Here is a 22,587-nt window from a genome sequence, read left to right on the forward strand (position 1 = left end):
GGCGCTACAAGCAAGGGGCGGGCACGCCGGGCAGAGAGCCGGCTCGGGGGCGGAGCTACCCCCGGCCGTGCGTGCGCTGAAAATGCGCTAATGTGAAACCGGCCTTACTGGGCTGTTTAGTGTAGTTTTGATAAAAATAATCACTGTTTTATCAGCAGGAGATTATCACTAGAGGACTAGTAAACCTACTTCCAGATAGTCCAGCCACACCCCCTACTACTGATTGGCAGATTTCTGCTTATGCACAGTGCACATGGAAAGCAGCCAATCAGTGGAGTGGGTGGGGTTATACAGAGCTTAACATTTAGAGAACTGATAAATATGCAGCACATAAAATAGTTTTTTGATATCTAAACTGCAGCAAATAGTAAAGTAAGTGACATATTGCTGGAATCAGGGTATCTGCGCCTACATTATTCTGCTCTCAGAAGAGCCTGGTGACAGGTTCTCCTTAAGGTGGCTATAATTGGACCTATTACAACAGACGATCCTATATGCTCAGGAATCTTACTCAGTTGTGCAGAGCTATAATATTGTACCCATTCGATTTTCCCTTACTCTGTTCTTCCAAATTAATATGTGGCATGTCTTATCAGAAGCAATTCTTATAGAAGTGAATGTCCTTTACAAAGGCTCCCTGTGATGGCACAAAGATTTCTTCCTTTACCATAGTATCAAGCTGAAGAAATTCTGAGTGCTTCCTTATAGGTTCTGCCATGTATATGATGCCTTCGTCTACTTAATTTCCATTTTTATAGACATTGTGGCATTTTGTACCATAATTGAGGTTGTTGTGTTTAAAGGTTTGCGTGAATAGTTGTATAAGAATCCTAAGACGTCAGAGGAAAAAAAACTGATAAAATGACTTGGGTCCTTTAGACCTTTATCCATGCCAGTAAATTTATTACAAAATCATGCCATGACTTTTGAGATACATTTTTCCCAGTATATTAAATTCTCCTAAAAGCCAAATGCCAATATAAATGAAAGCAATATCACCAACAGCAATGTTGGTTGGTTCCGTCTTTAGAGTCACGCTGAGATTTCCCAACAATTGAACATAAGGAAATACTATGAAGGCAAAGGGCCGGTTTAAAGATCTCATCTCTTTCATCTGGTTTTGATGCATTCATCATGTGAGGCAAATACTGACTATCCAAATCAAACAGATCTGATCATCCATGCATCGTTCTTCCAGGAACATGCCCCAGGGATCTAGTCCTTAGAGAGTCACTGCTCAAGTGGAAAAAAGTGATTAAGGTTTAAAGACGGTCGTAACAAGTTTAAGTATGAAGCAATTCTTTGTGTTTTAGGGAAGACGATCTTGATTTTTTTTTTCCGGCATGGAAATCCCAACTGAGTAGTTTTAGTACAGTGCTGGTATTCATGATACAGCGGAATGTGTTCATAAAAGTGTAGGTTTATTTATTCATAAGATCATATAATTCTTCCTTATGTGAGGGAGTTGGGAAGAGAAAAAATGCAATTCAGAACGGCCTTAAGATTCTATTTAGTTTCCACACATTTTTCTAAATCTTTTAAAGTTATTCTAGAATTGATTATGTGGGTGTCATTACTTCCAAAATTATAGCATTAAATTCTACTCCTGAACTAACATTTCATGTTCAGACTACCTATTAATTAAGAATATAAGTCCAAGGGTATTAAGCCTAATTCTGGCATATTGATCCCATTTTTCACTTTCTGTCCTCCAGATGTAACACTCCGACCCTTGTGGTTCTACTCTGTTGAATTTATAGAACCAGAGGTGTCTATATAATGACACGGGGTCCAACTGTGAGTTACAGGAATACAGAGTGTAAAAACACAGGCACAGATGTAGCAGCTGACAACTGCGGCACCAGTAGTAAAGCATGCCATGCTCGCTACGCTATTTGTAGTTTGGCCATTATTATTGACTATGAACAGCGCACTACACATATCATAACATATCATATGGACAGCTGCTACTTCTGTACTAGATAATGACCAGAATTAAGTCTTACCTTTCCCAAATTTGTACCTCTTTAGCAGTAAAGTTATCTTTACCCAATCCTTTTGTACAATTTTTATAGAAAATATTTAAAGAGAATCTGTCATCAAGTTTTTCTCCTCCATTTAGGAGTAGCTTAATTTAGGGGCTGAGACCCTGTTTCCAGCGATGTATCACTTACTGGGCTGTTTGCTGTAGCTTTGATATAATCACAGTTTTATCTTCTGCAGATCTACCAGTAGAGCGCTATGTAACCCCGCCCACACCACTGATTGGCAGTTTTCTGTGTGCAGTGTTCAGTACTGTGCAGAAATCTGCCAATCAGTGGTGGGGGCGTGGTAGAACTACAAGGCAGCAAGTTTACGAGTCCTCTAGCCATAGCTCCTGCTGATAAAACAATGTTTTTTTTTATCAAAACTATAGCAAGCAGCCCAATAAGTGACACATCCCTGGAATCAGGATCTTTGTCTCTATATTATGTTGCTATTAGCTTAGATGGCACAAATATGGTAACAGAGTCCCTTTAAAAAGTCCACAACTGTGTCAGTTAATTTTTTTCTTTTTATTTCGCAAGTGACTATTTGATCTGTTCTGATAATCGCGTTATTCTAAATTCTGACTAATAATTGGTACATATTTTCAGAAGTGCCTCATGAGCTGGGCAACCTATTGGTGTCCCAAGTAGACTGGGACTCCTTCAAACTCACATGGGCAGCTCCAAACAAAAACTATGAGAAATTTGTGATTGAGGTTAAAGACAGTGAAGATGAAGAAGACACAAAAACCATTGTGGTACCTGGAGAACTTCGCTCTTTGGAAGTGCCGGATCTGAATCCGGCTTCAAAATATCGAATTACTCTATATGGTGTAATTCAAGGATCTAATACTAAACCTCTTTTTGGTGAAGCTGTCACAGGTACCTTGGAATGTTTCGGTATGGTCTTGCCATCACTGCACCACCAGCTGCCCACAATCCACGTTGCATCATCACTAGCTTGTCACTTACTTCATCACCTTCATCCTTTCTGCATTCTCTGTTTCTTTAAAAGAAAACCCTTAGGAATATTACAAGCTTCTATTGGTACATCTAACCTTGGTACAATTTGCCTAATTTTTACCGCCAAATTCGACCCCTACAATTATTTCTTATTCTTTTATATTACGCCATTAATTCCACATTGCTTTATAGACATTTTTATCACTGTCTACATTGGGGATCTTAATCTAAATTCCCTATCAGTATGTCTTTGGAGTGCGGGAGGAAACCGGAGAACGCGGAGGAAACTCACGCAAGCACGGGGAGAACATACAAACTCCTTGCCGGTGTTGTCCTTGGTGGGATTTGCTCCCTGGACCCAAGCAACAGTAATAACCAATAAGTCACCATGCTGTCAATAAAATTATCACATGAAATGTTGCAGAAATGCTACGCAGCTTGGCTGAGACTTGCTGTATTGAAAAGAATCACCATGTAGCCCAAAATCTATACATTTTCATCTTTCATCTCTCCATTTAAGCAAGATCATAAATATTCTAGATAAATATATATTTTTCTTAACCTGTAAATGAGCTGTTAAGATCTCTTGGCCGGACATAGATCTCCCTGAGAATCTGCCTCCAGAGATTATTGTAATTGAATGAATGCGTTACCGGTGTGAGACATGTAGATCCAGAGAGTGGACTGTCAGTCATTACATGTCTCATACTGGTAACACTTCCTTTCATTAAAACTAATCTCTGGAGAAAGATTCTTCGGAAGATCTATGTCCGGCCCATAGATCTTAACAGCTCATTTACATAGTAATACAAATGTGGATTTCTTTGGACTAAGACATCGGATTGCAGATATCAAGGTGTCATTTTATTCAATTTTCAATGACATACATGCCCATGTAGACAGCTTAGGAGGGTTGATCCTACTGTCAAAATCCCTTTAAAGTAAATATAATGTTACAATATCAGAGATATAAGAGAGGCAAAAAAATGTGAAATTTTCAATCTGTGTCACTTTTATCTTCATAGTTGATCTATTGTATATGATATCTAAAGGGGCTTCATGCAGATATGTCCACTGCTTCTTCATTCATCAGCTTCTGTCATTTGAGCTCACTGCTTTACAGTGCATGATCCATCACACAATACCTGCCAGCATGCAAAAGTTGCAAAACAAAACTACTTTTTTTGGTGACATTGAATGATGAGCCTCTTCACTTTATTGTGGCCTCCAGCTATAAACTGAAAAACACAACACTTCTGCTTCCAGCTTCTGGTAGCGTATGGGCTGCTGAATATACATCCTTGTGAGTATTGCCGGACTAGTCTTTGATTAATCAAATTACATTTTTTCCCCGCCCAGAAAACAAGCCAGAAGTAGACAACTTGTCCATCACCAATGTAACACCCAAAGGCTTTGACTTGTCCTGGACAACAACACAAGATGACTTTGATGGATTTGTTATAGAAATCGTTGATGCGGAAAGGTTATTGGAGCCAGTGAAATTAAATGTATCTGGTGATCTCAGGAATACTCCTATCTCAGGGTTATTACCCAACACTGATTACACCATCTACCTCTATGGCATTGTCCGCGATCAACCTACACAACCTATTAGCACTTCAGCCTCTACAGGTATTAGATATTCCAGCCATCATTGGAGATACCTTTTCTTTATTACAGAGAATTTTCCTTTTTGCTTCTCATTGTTGTTTGTCCTGTCTGTTGACCAATCGTGTTGCCTTAAGTTCTTATATACACAAAACATTTAATAAATTGGGCAATTTAATACAGTTCAATGCTGGGATTCATTAAATGGATTGTGCAAAGGACTACAAATTATTATTTTTGAAAGGACTAAAAAAATGAATAAAAGGCGTTACACTCATCCTCATCAATACTTGCAACTCCCAATCTGTTGCTTACCCTGTTCCACCTGCCTATACTTCTTGGCACCTTCCAGACTCAATAAAATGGTGTATAAGCTCCAGTAATTGGCCAAAACGGGGACCGTTTTCAGCCAATTATTGGACGAGGAGCCATTTATTGTCATTTCCTGTATGTCAAGACAAGACCGGGAAGTAAAGACCAGGGGAACAGTCATCAGATTGGGATTTGTGAGTGTAAGTATTGCTTCTTTTATTTTTATAAATCAGTCTGAGCCACCTAAACTTTACAGGACAGAAGATTTAATGTGCAAATCTACAGTACTAAAAATATGATATATAATTAAAATGACTTGTACTTAGATCAGTTTGTCAGGATTACTCAGAAGTCAACAACACTGAGAGATATGATGTTCTGTATGAAGGTTTGTTCACATGTAGCATTTTTGCTAAGTTTTTTTCAACGTTTTTTGAGTGTGTTACAGTACCAGCAAAGTGATTGAGATTTCTGAAATCTCATGCACATGCTACAGATTTCAACCATCAAAGTTTTTTTTAAGTTTCATAATACACAAGAAAGTTAGAAAGTTAAAGAGTATCTACTTTTTGCATTTAATTATTGACCAATACTTTAAAAGTTATGAATTTTTGTAACATTATGTTGCTTTATTTTGCCTCCTCTCTGAAACAATATTCTGCAGAGCTGTTTTAACTGCCTACTTCAAGCTCCTTTAGTATCTGCTTTCAACTGCTGCTCAATGATTATCCAGCTCTGTTTATATACAATCTGTGTTAGTGACTTTTCCTGCCTGAATATGGGGGAGGGGAGTCAAAAGATTTTGACAAGGAAATTCCTGTACTCTAATTGTTAATAGAGTATAAATGTCAGCTGAACATCATTTGAAAATAAATTCTTAGAAAGCTTGAACTAGGCTGTTAAAACAGCAGTGCAGTGTGTTGTGGAAGGAGGCAAAATAGGGTAATGGAGGACAGGGAGATTCACTCGCTTCTTTACCCAGAAAAATTTCTGTAACTTCTAAAAGAGATGGTTGACCGTACTGAAATTTGGTATTGCATTGTGATTGAGTGCTCGGGTCCCTGAACTGTTCAGCACTGAAGCCGGGATGTCTCTCTCTCTCTCTGACACTCTTTCTCACCTACCATTAAGTACAGATCTGCCGGAAAAATACTTGTGTGCTTCATTGATGTACTTTGTGTTCGCTACTCGAATCAAGCACCCAAGCAGACCAAAGTGCTCGATTTGAATACCGAGCACTTGGGCAGTTTACTGCTCGCTTATCACTAATTTATAGTCAAAATTTCAGTCTTTTTGACCATCTCTTTTAGAAGTTACAGATTTTTTTCCTGGTATAATAGTTAGTGAATCACCCTGTATGTTACAAAAATTCAGAACTTTGCCAAGGCTGATCAATAATTTAATTAAATATAGATATTAATTACACTTTAAAGCTTGCAGTCTATTCTCGTTAAAAGATTAATTCTGCTATTAGCCTCAAATAGGTGTTGCTTTTTAAGTTGTATATTGTAGAACTATTTTTCATCCTGCCCAGGTAGAAACTGTCCTTTTTATTATGTTTCTTCCCTACTTGTAAATGTAGAGCTCTGAATATGAGAATAATAGACACATTCATTATATCAAAGTTCAGTTATACGGAAATACCCTACTTCATCCTTCCTTCACCTTTCCCAAGCCAGCACCATCACATAAACTTATAGGGGTGGTCCCACACCTAAAATGTATTTTCTTACAATCTATTCTTACACCCTAACCATTTTTGTAATTAGCTTTATTACACAATAACCCTACACTTCTCCCTATCTAGCTAATCCCTAAATGTGCTTATCATACTTCACATTTTGTGATATTTTGAGAGGAGTCTCAAATGTGACATCACAGGAGGATGCAATCACTCCTAGCAGCATCTATAGGACCTCCTGTAACAGGATGTCATGCGAGGGCAGTGCTGCAGTTACTCATCAGTTACTTGATAGTCTCCCCCTCAGAAGACATCTTAGATCCTGGGTGATGGACGCTGCTTGAGATGTGAGTGCAGCACCGGCACTCTGCTTCATTCTCTGCTGCTTCTGTAGTTTCTAACTGTGAAAGACCTCAGAAGGGGACAGCGATACAAGCAGTGAGTGACATAAGTGCCAACCCAAAGCTTCTATCACTGTCCTCAAATGAACCGCCATAAGAAGGAGGCGCTGGTATCACTTACTGCTTCTTTATCCACCGATGGCTGATGAGTCGTTTGAGAGCGATGCTAGAAGCTGTGGGCAGCACTGGTGTCACTCTCTGCTTCAATCTCCACCCCCTGATAATGTCACCTTTCGCAGAAGCTATGGTGGCAGTGGAGTTGGAAGCAAAATGTGGACACTGCATTCACATATCTAATGGTGTCTATTAGCATTAATGCAGGATGTCCACAGAGGGGGCAACGATGCAAGAATGTAGTGAGTAACTGCAGCGCTACCCTCTTGGTGATGTCTTGGTCCAGGATGGATGATGGATGGATGATGGATGCCGCAGTCAGTGAGTGCAGCCCCAGCCTCCTGTCACGTCCAGTTTGAGACACCTCTTTTACAAATGTCACAGAAAGTGACATAAAATGAACACATTTAGGGTCTAGATAGATAAGGAAAAGTGTATGGTGTTGTGTAATAAAGCAGATTACAAAAGTGGTTGGGGTGTAAGGATAGATATTTAGAAAATGCATTTTAGGAACCGGACCAACCCTTTAACATATCAATAAATACATTTTTTTTGGAAACACATAAAATCTGAGATTCATGAGTCTAAAGAGTCATGATATGGGAGTGGCACACATACAATTATATCAAGCCATAATTATCCATATGCCTGTAATTTTATAAAGAAATGTACAGTTTTTTTTAGGGGGGATTGCATATAAACTTGCAAAAAACATGTCCATATTACATAACTATTCTCCCATAAAACCTTAGGTTCAAGAAGAGAAGAAACTTGTCATACAGAGCACCATATGGAGGCACACAAAGTAGTACCACTCTGCTGTGTACATGAGGATTTATACTCAAGCTTAAAGAGGTTGTCCACTACTTTAACATTGTTGGCCTATCCTTAGGTCATCATTGTCTGATCGGTGGGGGTGTACCACCCAGCAGCCTCGACGATCAGCTGTTCTCGTTGCCAGTGACTGCCGGAAGTGTTCAGTTACAGAGCTGTTCTGTCTACTGATAGTGGCAGAGGCCAGGTACTGAACATCCGCACCCTATTGATTTGAATAAAGGGCAGATGTTACGTACCTGGCCATGGCCACTGCCAATGGACAGAGCGCTTCCACCAGCTGCCGGCACCGAGAGCAGGTAATCAGCATGGGTCGTTGGGTCTTGCACTGCCACCGATCAGACATTGATGACGTATTTTGAGTATAAGTCATCAATGTAAAAGTAGTGGACAACCTCTTTAACTATGCTGTCTACCATTGTTGGAAAAGAACCAAATATTGTGTGAGATGATGATGTCTAAAATATTTTCATATTACATAGCTCCTCTTTTATGTTTGTCTTTATGTTATTTCTCATGTTATACTGTGAAATATTGCTTTTTTAGGTAGGAAACACCACAATATGTTTTGCATCTTCAGAACGTCCTTATAAACAAACGTTCAACTTACTTTTGCGGCTCCTCTTTCAGCCGATCACTCAGCACCTTATCCGAAGAGAAGAGGACTACTGTACTAACAATTCTTTTCAATTTCCTTTTTTCCTTCCATGGCATTTTCTTTTTCCAGAGACGGAACCTGAAGTCGGAAACCTCGTGGTTTCCAAAATTACCCCGAACAGTTTCCATCTGTCATGGACAGCTGACGAAAATGGTTTTGACAACTTTTTCATTAAAATGCGAGATGCCAAAAAGCAGTATGAGCCAATTACACTATCAGTGGCAGGCAGTGAACGTTCAACAGTTGTGACAGGACTAAGAGATGGCACTGAATATGAAATTGAGCTACACGGCGTTTCTAGTGGTCAGCATTCTCCATCAATTGAAGGAGAGGCAACAACAGGTATTTCTTTATAGTAACATGGTGGTGGTGATGGTGGTGGTCGTCATGACTTACGAAAGTTTCAATACTGTGAGTGGGAGGCAAAAAATAATTTATTTCCCTGTGCTTTTTAATATGCTAGCATCTTTTAAGTGTAATAATTGTTTTTAGGTCATTTTAAGTGAGGGTTTTTATTTTGTGTATTTTTGAAAATTCACCCTTGCCATGTTTTGGAACCTTATAGAGAAGCCTATTAGGAAAAGATCTTAAAAGAACATTATACCCAAAGCTTGCTTCATCTAGAAAAACTGAAACTGACCAAAAAAAATGTGTTGCATGTAGTGAATTTGATTTTTGGATATACGAAAAACACCATGAAAAATATCATGTTTTTAGCATAAACGGTTGCCAATCCAGGCGTAATGTGTACCTAATGTCTCAGGTAACTTTTCAGAATAAGCTGTCCAGAGTGTATATGCTAGGAATAACATTTTATATGTTCATTATATCATCTGCATTCTGGTCAGTTTGCCTCCTTGCAACCTCTCTCTCTAATTTTCAGTTGTCTGTGCTAGTGGGAGTTTAGCTACTATGATATTTTCCATACACAAGATTCCCTGCTTTTATTTCTCTGTATAGCAGAAGTATGTTATATATTTTACAGTAGTACTGAGCTGTGTGACTGTGAATCCAGCACAAAAGTGAAATAATTATGTTAAAATCTACAGCACCAACTGCCCTTGTCTGCCTGGTCTCTCATTGTGCTGCGTGCTTCTCATTCATTTATCCTTCTTCTCTCCCCGTAACTTTGTAACCTCAGTGAACTGGCAGTCTATTTGCTTTAACCAAAATGGAATTCAGCTATTTTTTCAGAGTGAATGATGAATTAAGGAGGCAGGTCCAGGGGAAAAAAAATGAGTTTCATAACTAAAGAAACACTCAGATTCCTCTGATAAGATACATTCCAAAGTTTTTTAAATAATGCTTGTACTTTTGATTTATCCAAAGTTTTTTTTTAAGTTGACAGTGACCATTTAGGGCCAAACTTGTTTGCAACCAATAAATTATTTGAATCTAATCAAAATAATTTATAGCAAAAATATATGGTTACATTTAATTTTGAAAAGGCCCAAATATATTTCCACCATACTATGTTCTCTAAACCTCAAAGGGAATCTATCAGAAAATCAATTCCTCACCTTTATATCTTTTATCTGTTTATACATTCCTGAGAAATTAGCTTTTTAACTCATATGCAAATGATAAAGGCATGGCAGAGCACTTTTAAAACCTCTGCCCCCAAAGTTGTTTCCCTGCCCAGCACTAGCCTATTTACCTTGTTTGATAGCTCACTGCCTGAGTTATATCAAATGCCAGGCAAGGAGATCAAACAGTAAATTATCAATCAAATCAAAGAGGCTGATGCTAGGCAAGGAAACAACCTCAGAAAACAGAGGATCAGGATGAGTTCTCTTGTGCCTCATTTGCATATGAATTAATACACTGATTTCTTGGGAATGCAGCAACAGATAGAAGATATAAAGGTGTCAATCTATCAACCCTCCACATATATGCAGTTTGGAGGGTTGAGCTTACTGACATATTCCCTTAATATAATATTTCCATGACCTAAAATGCATTTTTTGTTGCTGAATACCATGATAAATGAATACATATCCTAGACAGACAGCTTTGGATTAAAATATCTATGAGCTATGACAAAAATATTTTAGTGATGCTCCAGAATACTTGAGTATAATGCCCCTTGAAGATGTCACAAGTTACTCTGCTTCTTGACAGCTGAAGTTACAAAAAGCAGAAAAGCTCTGAAAGAACGTCATATTAAATGATGAACGTGTTGTGCGTGGAATAATATTAGCGAGTGCCTAATGTTTATGTCATTGGTAGAAGAAGGCCAAATAATTTCTCACCAAGAGAAGCTACAGATGTTAGCGAGTCGTTCATTTCTTTGCTATAAATGGCAAAAGTGACTTAGATGCAATATGAGGTAAACACAGTCAATTACCTAGATATAAACATATGCCTTCTGTTGGCTGGAAAGAATAAGAATAGAAGTAACACGTCATAATGTGCAGCCAAAAGACATACCGGGGGCTCTAACAGCATATATAAGCTGCATGTAATCTGCAGGGAATAACTATATAAACCATACAGTCCAAATATCTCCGATTTAGTCTGCTATTCAAAATCATCATCATATCTCTCATTGGTTGCAAAATGCAATCTTGTTTTTGGCAAGAATTACTTATCACGACAAGACTCTCTTTAGAGGTGCCTGGTAGGGATGAGCGAGTATACTCTTTACTCGGGTTTCCCCGAGCATGTTAGGGTATCCTCCGAGTATTTTGGCGTGCTCGGAGATTTAGTTTTCGTCGTCTCAGCTGCATGATTTGCGACTGCTAGACAGGCTGAATACATGTGGGAATTCCCTAACAAACAGGCAACCCACACATGCATTTAACCTGTCTAGCAGTCACAAATCATGCAGCTGAGACGACGCAAAAACTAAATCTCCAAGCACGCCAAAATACTCGGAGATCACCCGAGCATGCTCAGGAAAACCCGAGTAACGAGTATACTCACTCGTCATCACTAATGCCTGGCTCTTTGGACCCCTGGCTGAGAATGGGTTTACTCTATGGTGTCCATATGTTTCAATAGGACATATAGATAGTGGTTTGTCTTTATGAGACTATAAAATTACCCCAGGGCAATTTCTTGGGTGGTCAGAAAGGCACAGAAATCACGGAATCAAAATTTGCTTAACTTCCCTTCTGACGTTAGGAACAAAGCAAAATGTGTGAACAGGCTCACGTGTGTGGTTGTAGAAAATGGCTTCCTCTTTTGATGTACTAGAGTAGAGATTGACCCTACTGTCAGTAACAGAAGAGCCTCACTCAGTGCTCTTCACTATTTCAGACTTACCTACGACCCTAAGTGGAAACCCTACCTGTTGTGAACTCATTTTCTGCTCCACCAGTTGAGAGTTCTCCTTCCGTTCTCCCTCTGGTGGTGACATGAGGTAGTAGGTTGGTTTAATTGGTAGTGATCTGCCACCTGATGAGGAGGATAACGATTGGATCTCTAGAGTATCAGACTGGATATAAGACAGCCGATGCCCTATACTGGTGCTGGCGAGTCAGTCTGCTTCTCAGATCTTGGACTTCAGCTCTGTTCCAGTCTTCTCAAGTTAAGTTTGTTTTTGCTATTGTTCACACTTGCTCTTGTTGGTCAATTCAGTTTTTTGTGGTCAGCCAGCCCCTGCTGGGGTTGTGCTGAATTTCCACTCCTATTTATCTGTATTAGCCTTTTGGTCCCTTATTAGATTGGCCTCTTTTTGCTCTGTCTCAGAATATTTCAGAGTGCTGATATAGTGAGAGAAGTCTAGTGACTTCAGGGTTAATTTTGCTATCAGAATTGTTGGACATTAATTTGGTAGGGTTTTTGGCAGATTGCAGACAGCGTCTTTCCTTTCCTGTCCTTTCTAGTTAGTCGGGCCCCATCGTTTGCTCAGCCTATTTTTCTGCCTTTGTGTTTTCATCTTGTTTCACCGTGGGGGGCTGTCTTTCCTTTGGGGTCTGCTCTGGGGCAGTTAGTTTTCCTCTTTTCCTGCTTTAGGCTTATGTAGCTCTAGGCGTCTAGGATCATCGTAGGTATGCTCCACGACTGCTGCTAGTTGTGTGGTAAGATCGGGGATCTGTAATCTGCATAGTTACCAACCTCTCTGGTTTTCTGAGACTTGGCTTGTGTTGTTTTTTCCTCCTCGGTAACCCATTTATAACACCTACCGCTATTTATGATCATTGCCACTTTTTGTCTTCAGCTCCATGACTTCCATTGGGTTGCTTGACCAATTCTGGTCCTCCACACACAGGCTGCTGCAGACAAACCCCACTGGCATCTCACACATGTCCAAACTTAGATAGAAAAGCACATTTTTTAATATGGGGCTACACTCCTTCACATTCTAGCTGATGACTCTTTGCTGAACATGGTGGGCAGATGCTTACATGCCATGCCAACCATGTTCTTTCAAGTCAGCATTACCAATATATATTTTTAAGACAGTAATATGACAGGTTGACACTGAATTGGTAATAAGAGGATGATCCAATAAAGCATAAACATATAAACCCCATTAAAATACAATTTATTAGATATGTTTTAAAAAGAAAAAGAACCACAAAACAAACAGAAAAAAACACAATAATAAGTATTTACCGGTCCAGGAAGCGGAACTGGATAAGGCAATATTTATATAAGGTCCTGATTTATACCAGGCATAGATGACAAGAAACAATATCACAAATACAAGCCCATTGATTAGTCTGACCTGGCCGTGGAGGTTGATACCCTACATGATACACAAGTATGACACCCAAGCTCAGTGTAGGCTTACCCTAAACCACCATAGGCATCCATATTATCTAAGATACTGATAGCAGAGAAATGTCTATAAATTAGCCAAATGTAACCAATGCAATACAGTCCTATTCCTCCTCCTGAAGAACCATGATCCAGTTGGGAAATAGGTCAAAGCTTATGGCATGAATCGATAAGTACACATTTATGTATATTTTTTCTATGAGGAATCATTTGCCTATTATGCCATTATTGCTCCCATACTGTTTATCTTTTCCCTTTCAGTATTGTATTGGTTACATTTGACTAATTTCTAACCATTTGTCTGCCATTAGTATCCTAGATAATTGAGATTCCGAGGCGGATTCTTGAATGGAGGCTCATACTCGTGTATCATATAGAGTATCAACCTCTGCAGCTAGGTAGGACCAATCATAAGGCTTATATATAGGTATCATCAGTACCAATCTATGACTGGTACCAATCAGGGCCTTATTTAAATAGTGCCTTATCCCGTTACTCTTCTTGGACAGATATATGATTACTATTGTGCTTTTGTCGGTCTCTTTTTTTTTTTTTTTGCTTTTAATGTATAGCTAATAAATTGTATTTTAAGGAGACAGTAATATGACACACAACAAATAAGATACCTATGTTTTATACCAAAAAAATAATAATCTAAGAATAAGGAAAACGTTGTAACATAATGCTACCCCATCCCAACTAGTAGCGATTTAGCCTCTTGCACATCTTACAAGACAACCCCTTTATTAAAACTAGACAGGGATATATTGACTTTATCAATCCTAAATAGAAAAAAAATACATTTCCCCCAATACTAAGGAGTCAGAAGGCTTTATCCTCTTATATCAATCATGTAGTTGCTGTACTTTTCAATATCCAAGACTAGCTCTTCGGCACTATGGTCAGTTTTTCATGGGCAGCAGTGCCTGTTCCGAGACACATTCCAAACACATTCGACAGTGCCATACTAAAATAGAGGTTGCCATATAGACTCATTAAACAGTCATGAATACAGCCTAATGAAGACTTTTAGTGGTATTCTATGGTACTGCTGCTTGAAAGGTAAACTCAATTTAATACAAACTATTTATTTTTTTTAAATGTCACTTAAGTATCACATTTAGTCATTCATAACACGATGAGAGAAATCTTAACGAGACGGCATTGCTATTACTTAGAACTAAAGCAAACCCTCAAGTCTTACTGGTGGCTCTTGTCAACAGAAAGGCTCATTGTTCTCATGGTCTTAGAAAGCCTTACGGTTCTTCTAACTTAGCAACTAAAGATGCTAATGCTATTCTTAACCAGGAATGTGAAGATAATTGAACTGAGTTCAACCCATAAATTTTCAATTAAGAAAAAAAGTGCAGACTGTTGCAGCAATGGCAAAGAAAATTCTGAAGTTACAGGCCAACCTGGGGAACAAGGACCTTGTGGTCAAAATACTAAGTTAATAATTTGTGATTTTTTTTTAACTGGATAGTAAATTATATATTTGTGGCTTTAACAAAATTATATACTAAGAAAAGCCAAATAAGCGTTCAAAGAGGAATCCATAAATGTGGATAAACATTCAAATATACATTTTTTATGGGCACACATTATACAAACTTATAATTCATAATTTATGACATAATTATTGGGATATTATGGTGAACAAAGTAACAAATTGTTGCTAGTAATGACATGCTCATTTTACTTCTGAATCCTCAACTGCACAATCAATGATCGCTCATGGTGCTGTTTTATCTTTTATCTCTTTGGTTTCTTTGCCAGTGGTAATTGGCACTAGAATAGAGATGATTTGGAAATTCAAATTTGTTAATGTTGGCAAATTTTTCCCCAAAATTTCAATTTGAAATTTAAAAAAATCCCCATGAATTCCAGGCACAGCAGTTGCCCTGAAAATATGTGCATAACACTCTGAGATCTCCTAGTACTGTATCCAAACTTTTACAATCTGTTTAATTCAAACACAGACTTATTATTGTCAAAGTGACCTCACCACAGAAACATAATAACTGTTAATAACAAAGAGCCCATTTAATAACAGTGCACTGTTTCATGTTTTGTTAAATTTAAAAAAATGGTCCAAAAATTATCCACCATAGTCATTCGTAATCAGGGAGACTATTCTGTGCAGAACACTGATTGAAACTGATAGTGTCGCTGTTAGAAGTAACATCATCCTGCCGTGAAAAAGAATGTGCCACATATTATATAACACACTCTGCGTCCGGTGACTAATGCAATCTTCTGCAATGTTGTAAAAGGCAGCTGGCATTTTTCGGCAATTTGCATGAATTTCATAAACTTCGACTCAATTTCGATTTGCATAGAATTGCTTTGATCATTTCTACACTGGAATGTAATCAGTGTACCTAGACTAAATATTTTGTCTCATCAGAACAACCCCTATCTATGTTTCCTACAGGAGCATATGGATATAAAAGGTTAAAGGACGTTGGTTTTACTCTTTATGTATGAGCAAGAGCAAAGCAAAAATTATCTGTTTGCTGGGGCTTGGGTGCAATCTCTCATTTTAGCTCAGGTGTCTATGATGAAACAATTCTTTAAGAAATAAAAATGTAATGAGGAACAATTTATTTTTACATCTTTTATTCTAAAATTGGGACAAGAATGTAGAATATCAAAATATAATATAAAAATAATTTAAAAAGTACGTAGTGCAAAGTGGTGGAAGGGCATTGAGCAGCAGGGTGGTGTGCTGGTAAAAGGGGAAAAAAAAATCTTTTAAATCTTCTGCCTGAGCGAGTGTGAACGAGCTGAGTGTGACACGAGCGTAAGTGCGAACTGTGTTAAGTGTGTGACTTGTGATTCAGTGACTTTGGATTCAGGGAGTTTCCAAGGGAGGTATTACTGAATTGCTGTTATATTTTATTAATACTTTTTATTTATTTTTGCTTATCTTTTTGTCTGGTGCAATCCCCATTAGGATGTGCTCCACTATTGCCAATGCCATCCAGTGCACGTCTTGCCGCATGTATGAAATACTTGAACAGCCGGTCGACGGTGCATACTGCTGTGCGAGATGTGAGCACGTTGTGCATTTGGAAGGCCAGATACTGGATCTAAATGTGCAGCTTGCAACACTGAGATCCATAGACAATATGGAAAGGAGTCTTCTGCTCACTGAGCAGATGCTCAATGGGATAGATGAGGGGGGGATGCTAGGTCGGAGCTGCAGGACAATGAAGTAGCTAGCTGAGTGACAGTTAGAAGGCGGGGTAGAGGGAAGAGCACCAGGGAGGCTAGTCCTGATCTGGCACACCCCAATAAGTTTGCTAAGTTGGCAGATGAGGGGAGTGTTAGTGCAGGAGTAGCACTGCTGCAGCAAGGCCTGTCCTCTGAAAGCCGGAGGAGTGTCTGCTCCAGTAAGGGAGGAAATAGGAGAGCAGGGCAGGCCAGACAGGTTCTGGTAGTGGGGGACTCAATTATTAGGGGAACAGATAGGGCAATCTGTCACAAAGACAGGGATCGTCGAACAGTGTGCTGCCTACCTGGCGCTCGAGTCCTACACATCGATGATCGGGTTGACAGATTACTGGGAGGGGCTGGTGAGGATCCAGCGGTCATGGTGCACATTGGCACAAATGACAAAGTTAGAGGTAGGTGGAAGGTCCTTAAAGATGATTTCAGGGAATTAGGCTGTAAGCTTAAAGCAGCAAGGACCTCCAAGGTGATATTTTCGGAAATACTTCCTGTACCACGTGCCACGCCAGAGAGGCAATGGGAGATTAGGGAGGTTAATAAGTGGCTCAGGAATTGGTGTAGGAAGGAGAGGTTTGGGTTCCTGCCGAACTGGGCAGACTTCTCAGTTGGCTACAGGTTCTACGCTAGGGACGGGCTGCACCTCAATTGGGAGGGTGCAGCTGTGCTGGGGGAGAAAATGGCTAGAAGGTTGGAAGAGTGTTTAAACTAGGGACGGGAGGAGGGTATTCCTTTTATAGGAGGGGAAGACAGTGCAGATAGAGACCTGGGCACATATAATGAAATTGGGGGTGGGGGTGGCATGGGGGGTGTGGTTAGAACAATTAATAATTTAAGAAAGAGTAGAGCTACAGAGAGATACATAAAGCGCATGTATACTAATTCCAGAAGCCTCGCCAACAAGTTGGAGGAATTGGAGTTAATGTTGTAGGAACATAATTATGACATGGTGGGGATATCTGAGACATGGCTGGACAAGAGCCATGACTGGGCAGTTAATTTACAGGGCTATAGTCTGTTCAGAAAGGACCAAACAAATAAGCAAGGGGGAGGCGTGTGTTTATATGTAAAATCCTCCTTAAAACCCATCCTTCGTGATAATATATATGAATCTAATGAAAACGTTGAGTCCCTGTGGGTAGAGATAAGGGGAGGGGGGAAAATTAATAAATTACTGATAGGGGTTTGTTATAAGTCTCCAAAAATAATGGAAGCAACAGAGAATATCCTCATAAAGCAAATAGATGAAGCTGCGACTCAAGGAGAAGTCATTATTATGGGGGACTTCAACTACCCTGAAATACATTGGGGAACCGAAACCTGCAGTTCCAACAAAGGTTATAGGTTTTTGACAACTATGAGAGACAATTACCTTTCGCACTGCTAGACCTAATATTAACCAACAGGCCAGACCGCATATCAAATGTAAGGGTTGGGGGCCACTTGGGTAATAGTGATCACAAATTAATAAGTTTTCATGTATCCTTTAATAAGATGTGTAGTAGAGGGGTTACAAGGAGACTAAACTTCAGGAAGGCAAATTTCCAACGGATGAGAGATGATCTTGGTGCAATTAACTGGGATGATATCCTGAGACATAAAAATACACAAGGAAAATGGGAGACATTTATTAGCATCCTGAATTGGACCTGTGCACAATATATACCGTATGGGAATAAACATGCTAGAAATAGGCGGAAACCACTATGGCTAAATAGAGCTGTAAGGGGCGCAATAAGAGATAAAAATAAAGCATTTAGAGAATTAAAGCAAGTAGGTAGTGATGAGGCATTAAATAAATACAGAAAATTAAATAAATTCTGTAAAAAGCAAATCAAGACAGCAAAGATTGAGACAGAGAGACTCATTGCCAGAGAAAGTAAAAATAATCCCAAAATATTCTTTAACTATATAAATAGTAAGAAGCTAAAAAATGATAGTGTTGGACCCCTTAAAAATAGTCTGGGTGAAATGGTGGATGAGGAAAAAGCCAATATGCTAAATGACTTTATTTCAACAGTATTTACACAAGAAAATCCCATGACGGATAGCATGATCAGGGATAAAAATTCCCAATTAAATGTAACCTGCTTAGCCCAGCAGGAAGTACGGCGGCGTCTAAAAATCACTAAAATTGACAAATCCCCGGGCCCGGATGGGATACACCCCCGAGTACTGCAGGAATTAAGCATAGTCATAGATAAACCATTATTTTTAATCTTTAAAGATTCCATAATAACAGGGTCTGTACCACAGGACTGGCGTATAGCAAATGTGGTGCCAATATTCAAAAAGGGGACAAAAACCGAACTTGGAAATTATAGGCCAGTAAGTTTAACCTCAACTGTGGGTAAAATCCTGGAGGGTATTCTAAAAGATACTATACTGGAGTATCTGGAGAAGAATAACCTCACGACCCAATATCACCATGGGTTTACAAGGGACCGTTCCTGTCAGACTAATCTGATAAGCTTTTATGAAGAGGTAAGTTCCGGACTGGACGAAGGGAATGCAGTGGACGTGGTGTACATGGACTTTTCAAAAGCTTTTGATACGGTGCCACACAAAAGGTTGATGCATAAAATGAGAACAATGGGGATACGGGAAAATATGTTTAAGTGGGTTAAGAGCTGGCTCAGGGATAGGAAACAAAGGGTGGTTATTAGTGGACCACACTTGGACTGGGTCACGGTTAGCAGTGGGGTACCACAGGGGTCAGTTTTGGGCCCGCTTCTTTTTAACATATTTATTAATGACCTTGTAGGGGGCATAGAGAGTAGAATTTCAATATTTGCAGATGACACTAAACTCTGCAGGGTAATCAATACAGAGAAGGACAATTTTATATTACAGGAGGATTTATGTAAACTAGAAGCTTGGGCTGATAAATGACAAATGAGCTTTAATGGGGATGAATGTAAGGTCATGCACTTGAGTAGAACAAACAAGATGTATAATTATGTGCTTAATTGTAAAACACTGGGCAAAACTGTCACTGAAAAAGACCTGGGTGTATGGGTGGACGACAAACTCACATTTAGTGGCCAGTGTCAGGCAGCTGCTGCAAAGGCAAATAAAATAATGGGATGCATTAAAAGAGGCATAGATGCTCATGAGGAGAACATAATTTTACCTCTATATAAGTCACTAGTGCGACCACACTTAGAATACAGTGTACAGTTCTGGTCTCCGGTGCATAAGAAAGACATAGCTGAACTGGAGCGGGTGCAGAGAAGAGCGACCAAGGTTATTAGGGAACTAGGGGGTCTGCAATACCAAGACAGGTTATTACACTTGGGGTTATTTAGTTTGGAGAATCGAAGGCTTAGGGGTGATCTTATTACAATGTATAAATATATGCGGGGACAGTACAAAGACCTTTCTAATGATCTTTTTACTCTTAGACCTGTGACGGGGACAAGGGGGCATCCTCTACGTCTGGAGGAAAGAAGGTTTAAGCATACTCACAGACGCGGATTCTTTACTGTAAGAGCAGTGAGACTATGGAACTCTCTGCCATATGATGTTGTAATGAGTGATTCCCTACTAAAATTTAAGAGGGGACTGGATGCCTTTCTAGAAAAGTATAATATTACAGGGTATATACACTAGTTTCCTTAATATTGCGTTGATCCAGGGAGCTAGTCTGATTGCCGTAAGTGGAGTCGGGAAGGAATTTTTTTCCCCAGTGTGAAGCTTACTGTTTGCCACATGGGTTTTTTTTGCCTTCCACTAGGTCAACATGTTAGGGCTGGTTAGGATAGGATATGGGTTGAACTAGATGGACTTAAAGTCTTCCTTCAACCTTAATAACTATGTATATATATGCTTTAAATTATTTTTCTCTATCATTAAACCCTTCAATATGCCATATTTTTAGAATAAAAAGTATCAAAAATAAATTATTAGTCATTACATTTTTATTTATTACAGAATTGTCTTATATCTGTGTAATCTTCAAAGAAGCATTGTTGGTATACAGTACTTCTACTGAATCTATGAGTAAAGTCAAAGTCTACATATTTATATATTGCACACTATTCATATCTTCCTCAAGAGGGTGGGCGGCAAGAATTTAGACATCTGGACAATTAACATGAATTATGTGAACAGAAGACACTACTGTGAACGTGACTATGAATGATTGACAGCATAAAAATGCCCACACTCATCTGTTTCATACAGTACCAAGCATGCTTTTACGCTCTCACTTTCTGTTTTTTTTTGCAATTGTTTTTGTTTTATGTTTATTTTTTGCATTTTTTACTATTCTTTAGAAAGTATTGACGAAAGCATGCTGTGTAACCTACGAATGTTAAGCCTATAAAGTAAAGTACTAACTACATACATGGCTTAGCATCGCTCATATTCTCTTCTATCATTTATTTGTAGGTTGGCTACAAATATGTATGTATATACCACAACTTGTATATACATAGACAACTTGACACTGTTTCTTGCAACAGACATCACTTGTATGGAAATCTTCCCAAGCTCTTCTTCGCTTTGTTCTCGAGCCTTAAGCGCTTAACGTACCATTTTCCTCCACAGGTGGCTGTGTAACTATCACTTTCCGGCAGCTGGATACCAGTCACATATAATTAAATGGTTTTTTTTCTTGCTTTTTATTTCCTGTCATTTCTACTCTCTGCGCTGAAAATCATCTCGGCACAGGCTGATGGTTCTTTCCTCGCAATGCACGATAATAACAGGAATTGTGAAAACAAAAGATTATCTCATTCTACCTATTAGTGCCGGGCCGTTGCTGTTATCTGCTTTCTTTAATCACATTTTTTCCTTTGATTTTTTTTTATTTTAAATAAAGGTTTTAAATTGCAGATTTGTACAACCAGATTGCTAATAAGGCTTGAAATTGAAAAAAAAATGTGCCTTATATTTTAGATTTACAGAAAAATAGCTTTGTTAAAATATGACTGGTGGCTCATTGAGGTCATTTTCATCTTCTCCAAGGTTTATTACAACTAGGTCGCGTATACTGGGTCATATTGGCTGTATTATCATAGGCAGCTGATTTTTGGTAGAAATTACTATATTCGTCCCATTCATCTGAAAAGTGAAGAAAAAACACTTTTTCAGGAACAATCCGATACACAAGTATGGAAGAAAATTCAGTTGCATAAATTTCTTGAAAAAATCATCCCTCGGTGAATGTAGCTTACAGCTTCAAGCAACCTCCCAGTTGTACTGGGCTATAATATAGTGTTCAAAGACTATACGGCTGATTATATAAAAAAGACACAAGAATTATTTTTTGTGTTTCAGTTTAAATTCTAAGCTAAACCAGTTGAAGATTAGGGAGGAATTAGCTGTATGCTGCCTTCAGCACTCTGTACAGCCTTCATCTCTAAACTCATACAGGTCAATGGATTATAGGTTGCTTGACTGCTTCCAAATCACCCATAAACTTTAAACATCTGGGCGATCCAGCTCTTATTTTGCAGTGACGTTTTGAAATTTGACTACATAGAAGCATGGCTACATGCCATCATAGAGTCATCAAAGAGAAGGCAGAGATTGTTTATTAGTGTATCTTCCTTCTCCATCTCTCTATACACAAAGTCACCCATAGACTTAAAACGTCTGCGTGGTCCAGCTCCTACTCTGCAGTGACGTTCTGAAATTTAACTACATAGTAGTGTAGCTACATGCTGTCACTGAGTCATCATAGAGAAGGCAGAGATGGTTTATTACTGTCTCTGCCTTCTCCGTCGCTGTATACACAATATCACCTTTAGACTTTAAACCTCTCGGCGGTCCAGCTCCTACTCTGAAATGATGTTCTGAAACTTATTGTGTCCTTAGGTTCCTCAGCCACAGATGATCCATTGGGGGTTGTAGTACTGGTAATGGCCAGTGTAGTGTCCTGAGATGGGGGTCTCACAATTAGCGGTCCAACTTCTGGTGGCAACGGGCAGTCTCCGGTTTTACCCATTGAGCCCCTAGTCAACAAGCCTGTGCAGCCAAAGTAAAGAGGGCCACAGAAATCCCAGTATCAAGTGTGGGCTGATG

At 39.0% G+C, this 22,587-nt stretch overlaps 1 protein-coding gene across 3 annotated transcripts in view; it reads left to right on the forward strand.

The window, feature by feature from the left end:
• TNC (tenascin C) overlaps positions 1–22,587 on the forward strand; it is a 154,171-nt gene that overhangs the window by 71,695 nt on the left and 59,889 nt on the right. The window contains exons 11-13 of one of the 3 annotated variants that reach the window (XM_073573136.1): positions 2,637–2,909; positions 4,350–4,622; positions 8,668–8,940. The exons of 1 other annotated variant lie outside the window; for it this stretch is intronic. In XM_073573136.1, the coding sequence (XP_073429237.1) occupies positions 2,637–2,909; positions 4,350–4,622; positions 8,668–8,940 (819 nt within the window). The remainder of the gene's footprint in view (positions 1–2,636; positions 2,910–4,349; positions 4,623–8,667; positions 8,941–22,587) is intronic. One more of the 3 variants, XM_073573137.1, reaches the window with a different exon arrangement.

Source organism: Dendrobates tinctorius, unplaced genomic scaffold (genome assembly GCF_039654945.1).
Source record: "Dendrobates tinctorius isolate UK_male_01 unplaced genomic scaffold, ASM3965494v1 ptg000034l, whole genome shotgun sequence".
NCBI lineage: Eukaryota > Metazoa > Chordata > Amphibia > Anura > Dendrobatidae > Dendrobates > Dendrobates tinctorius.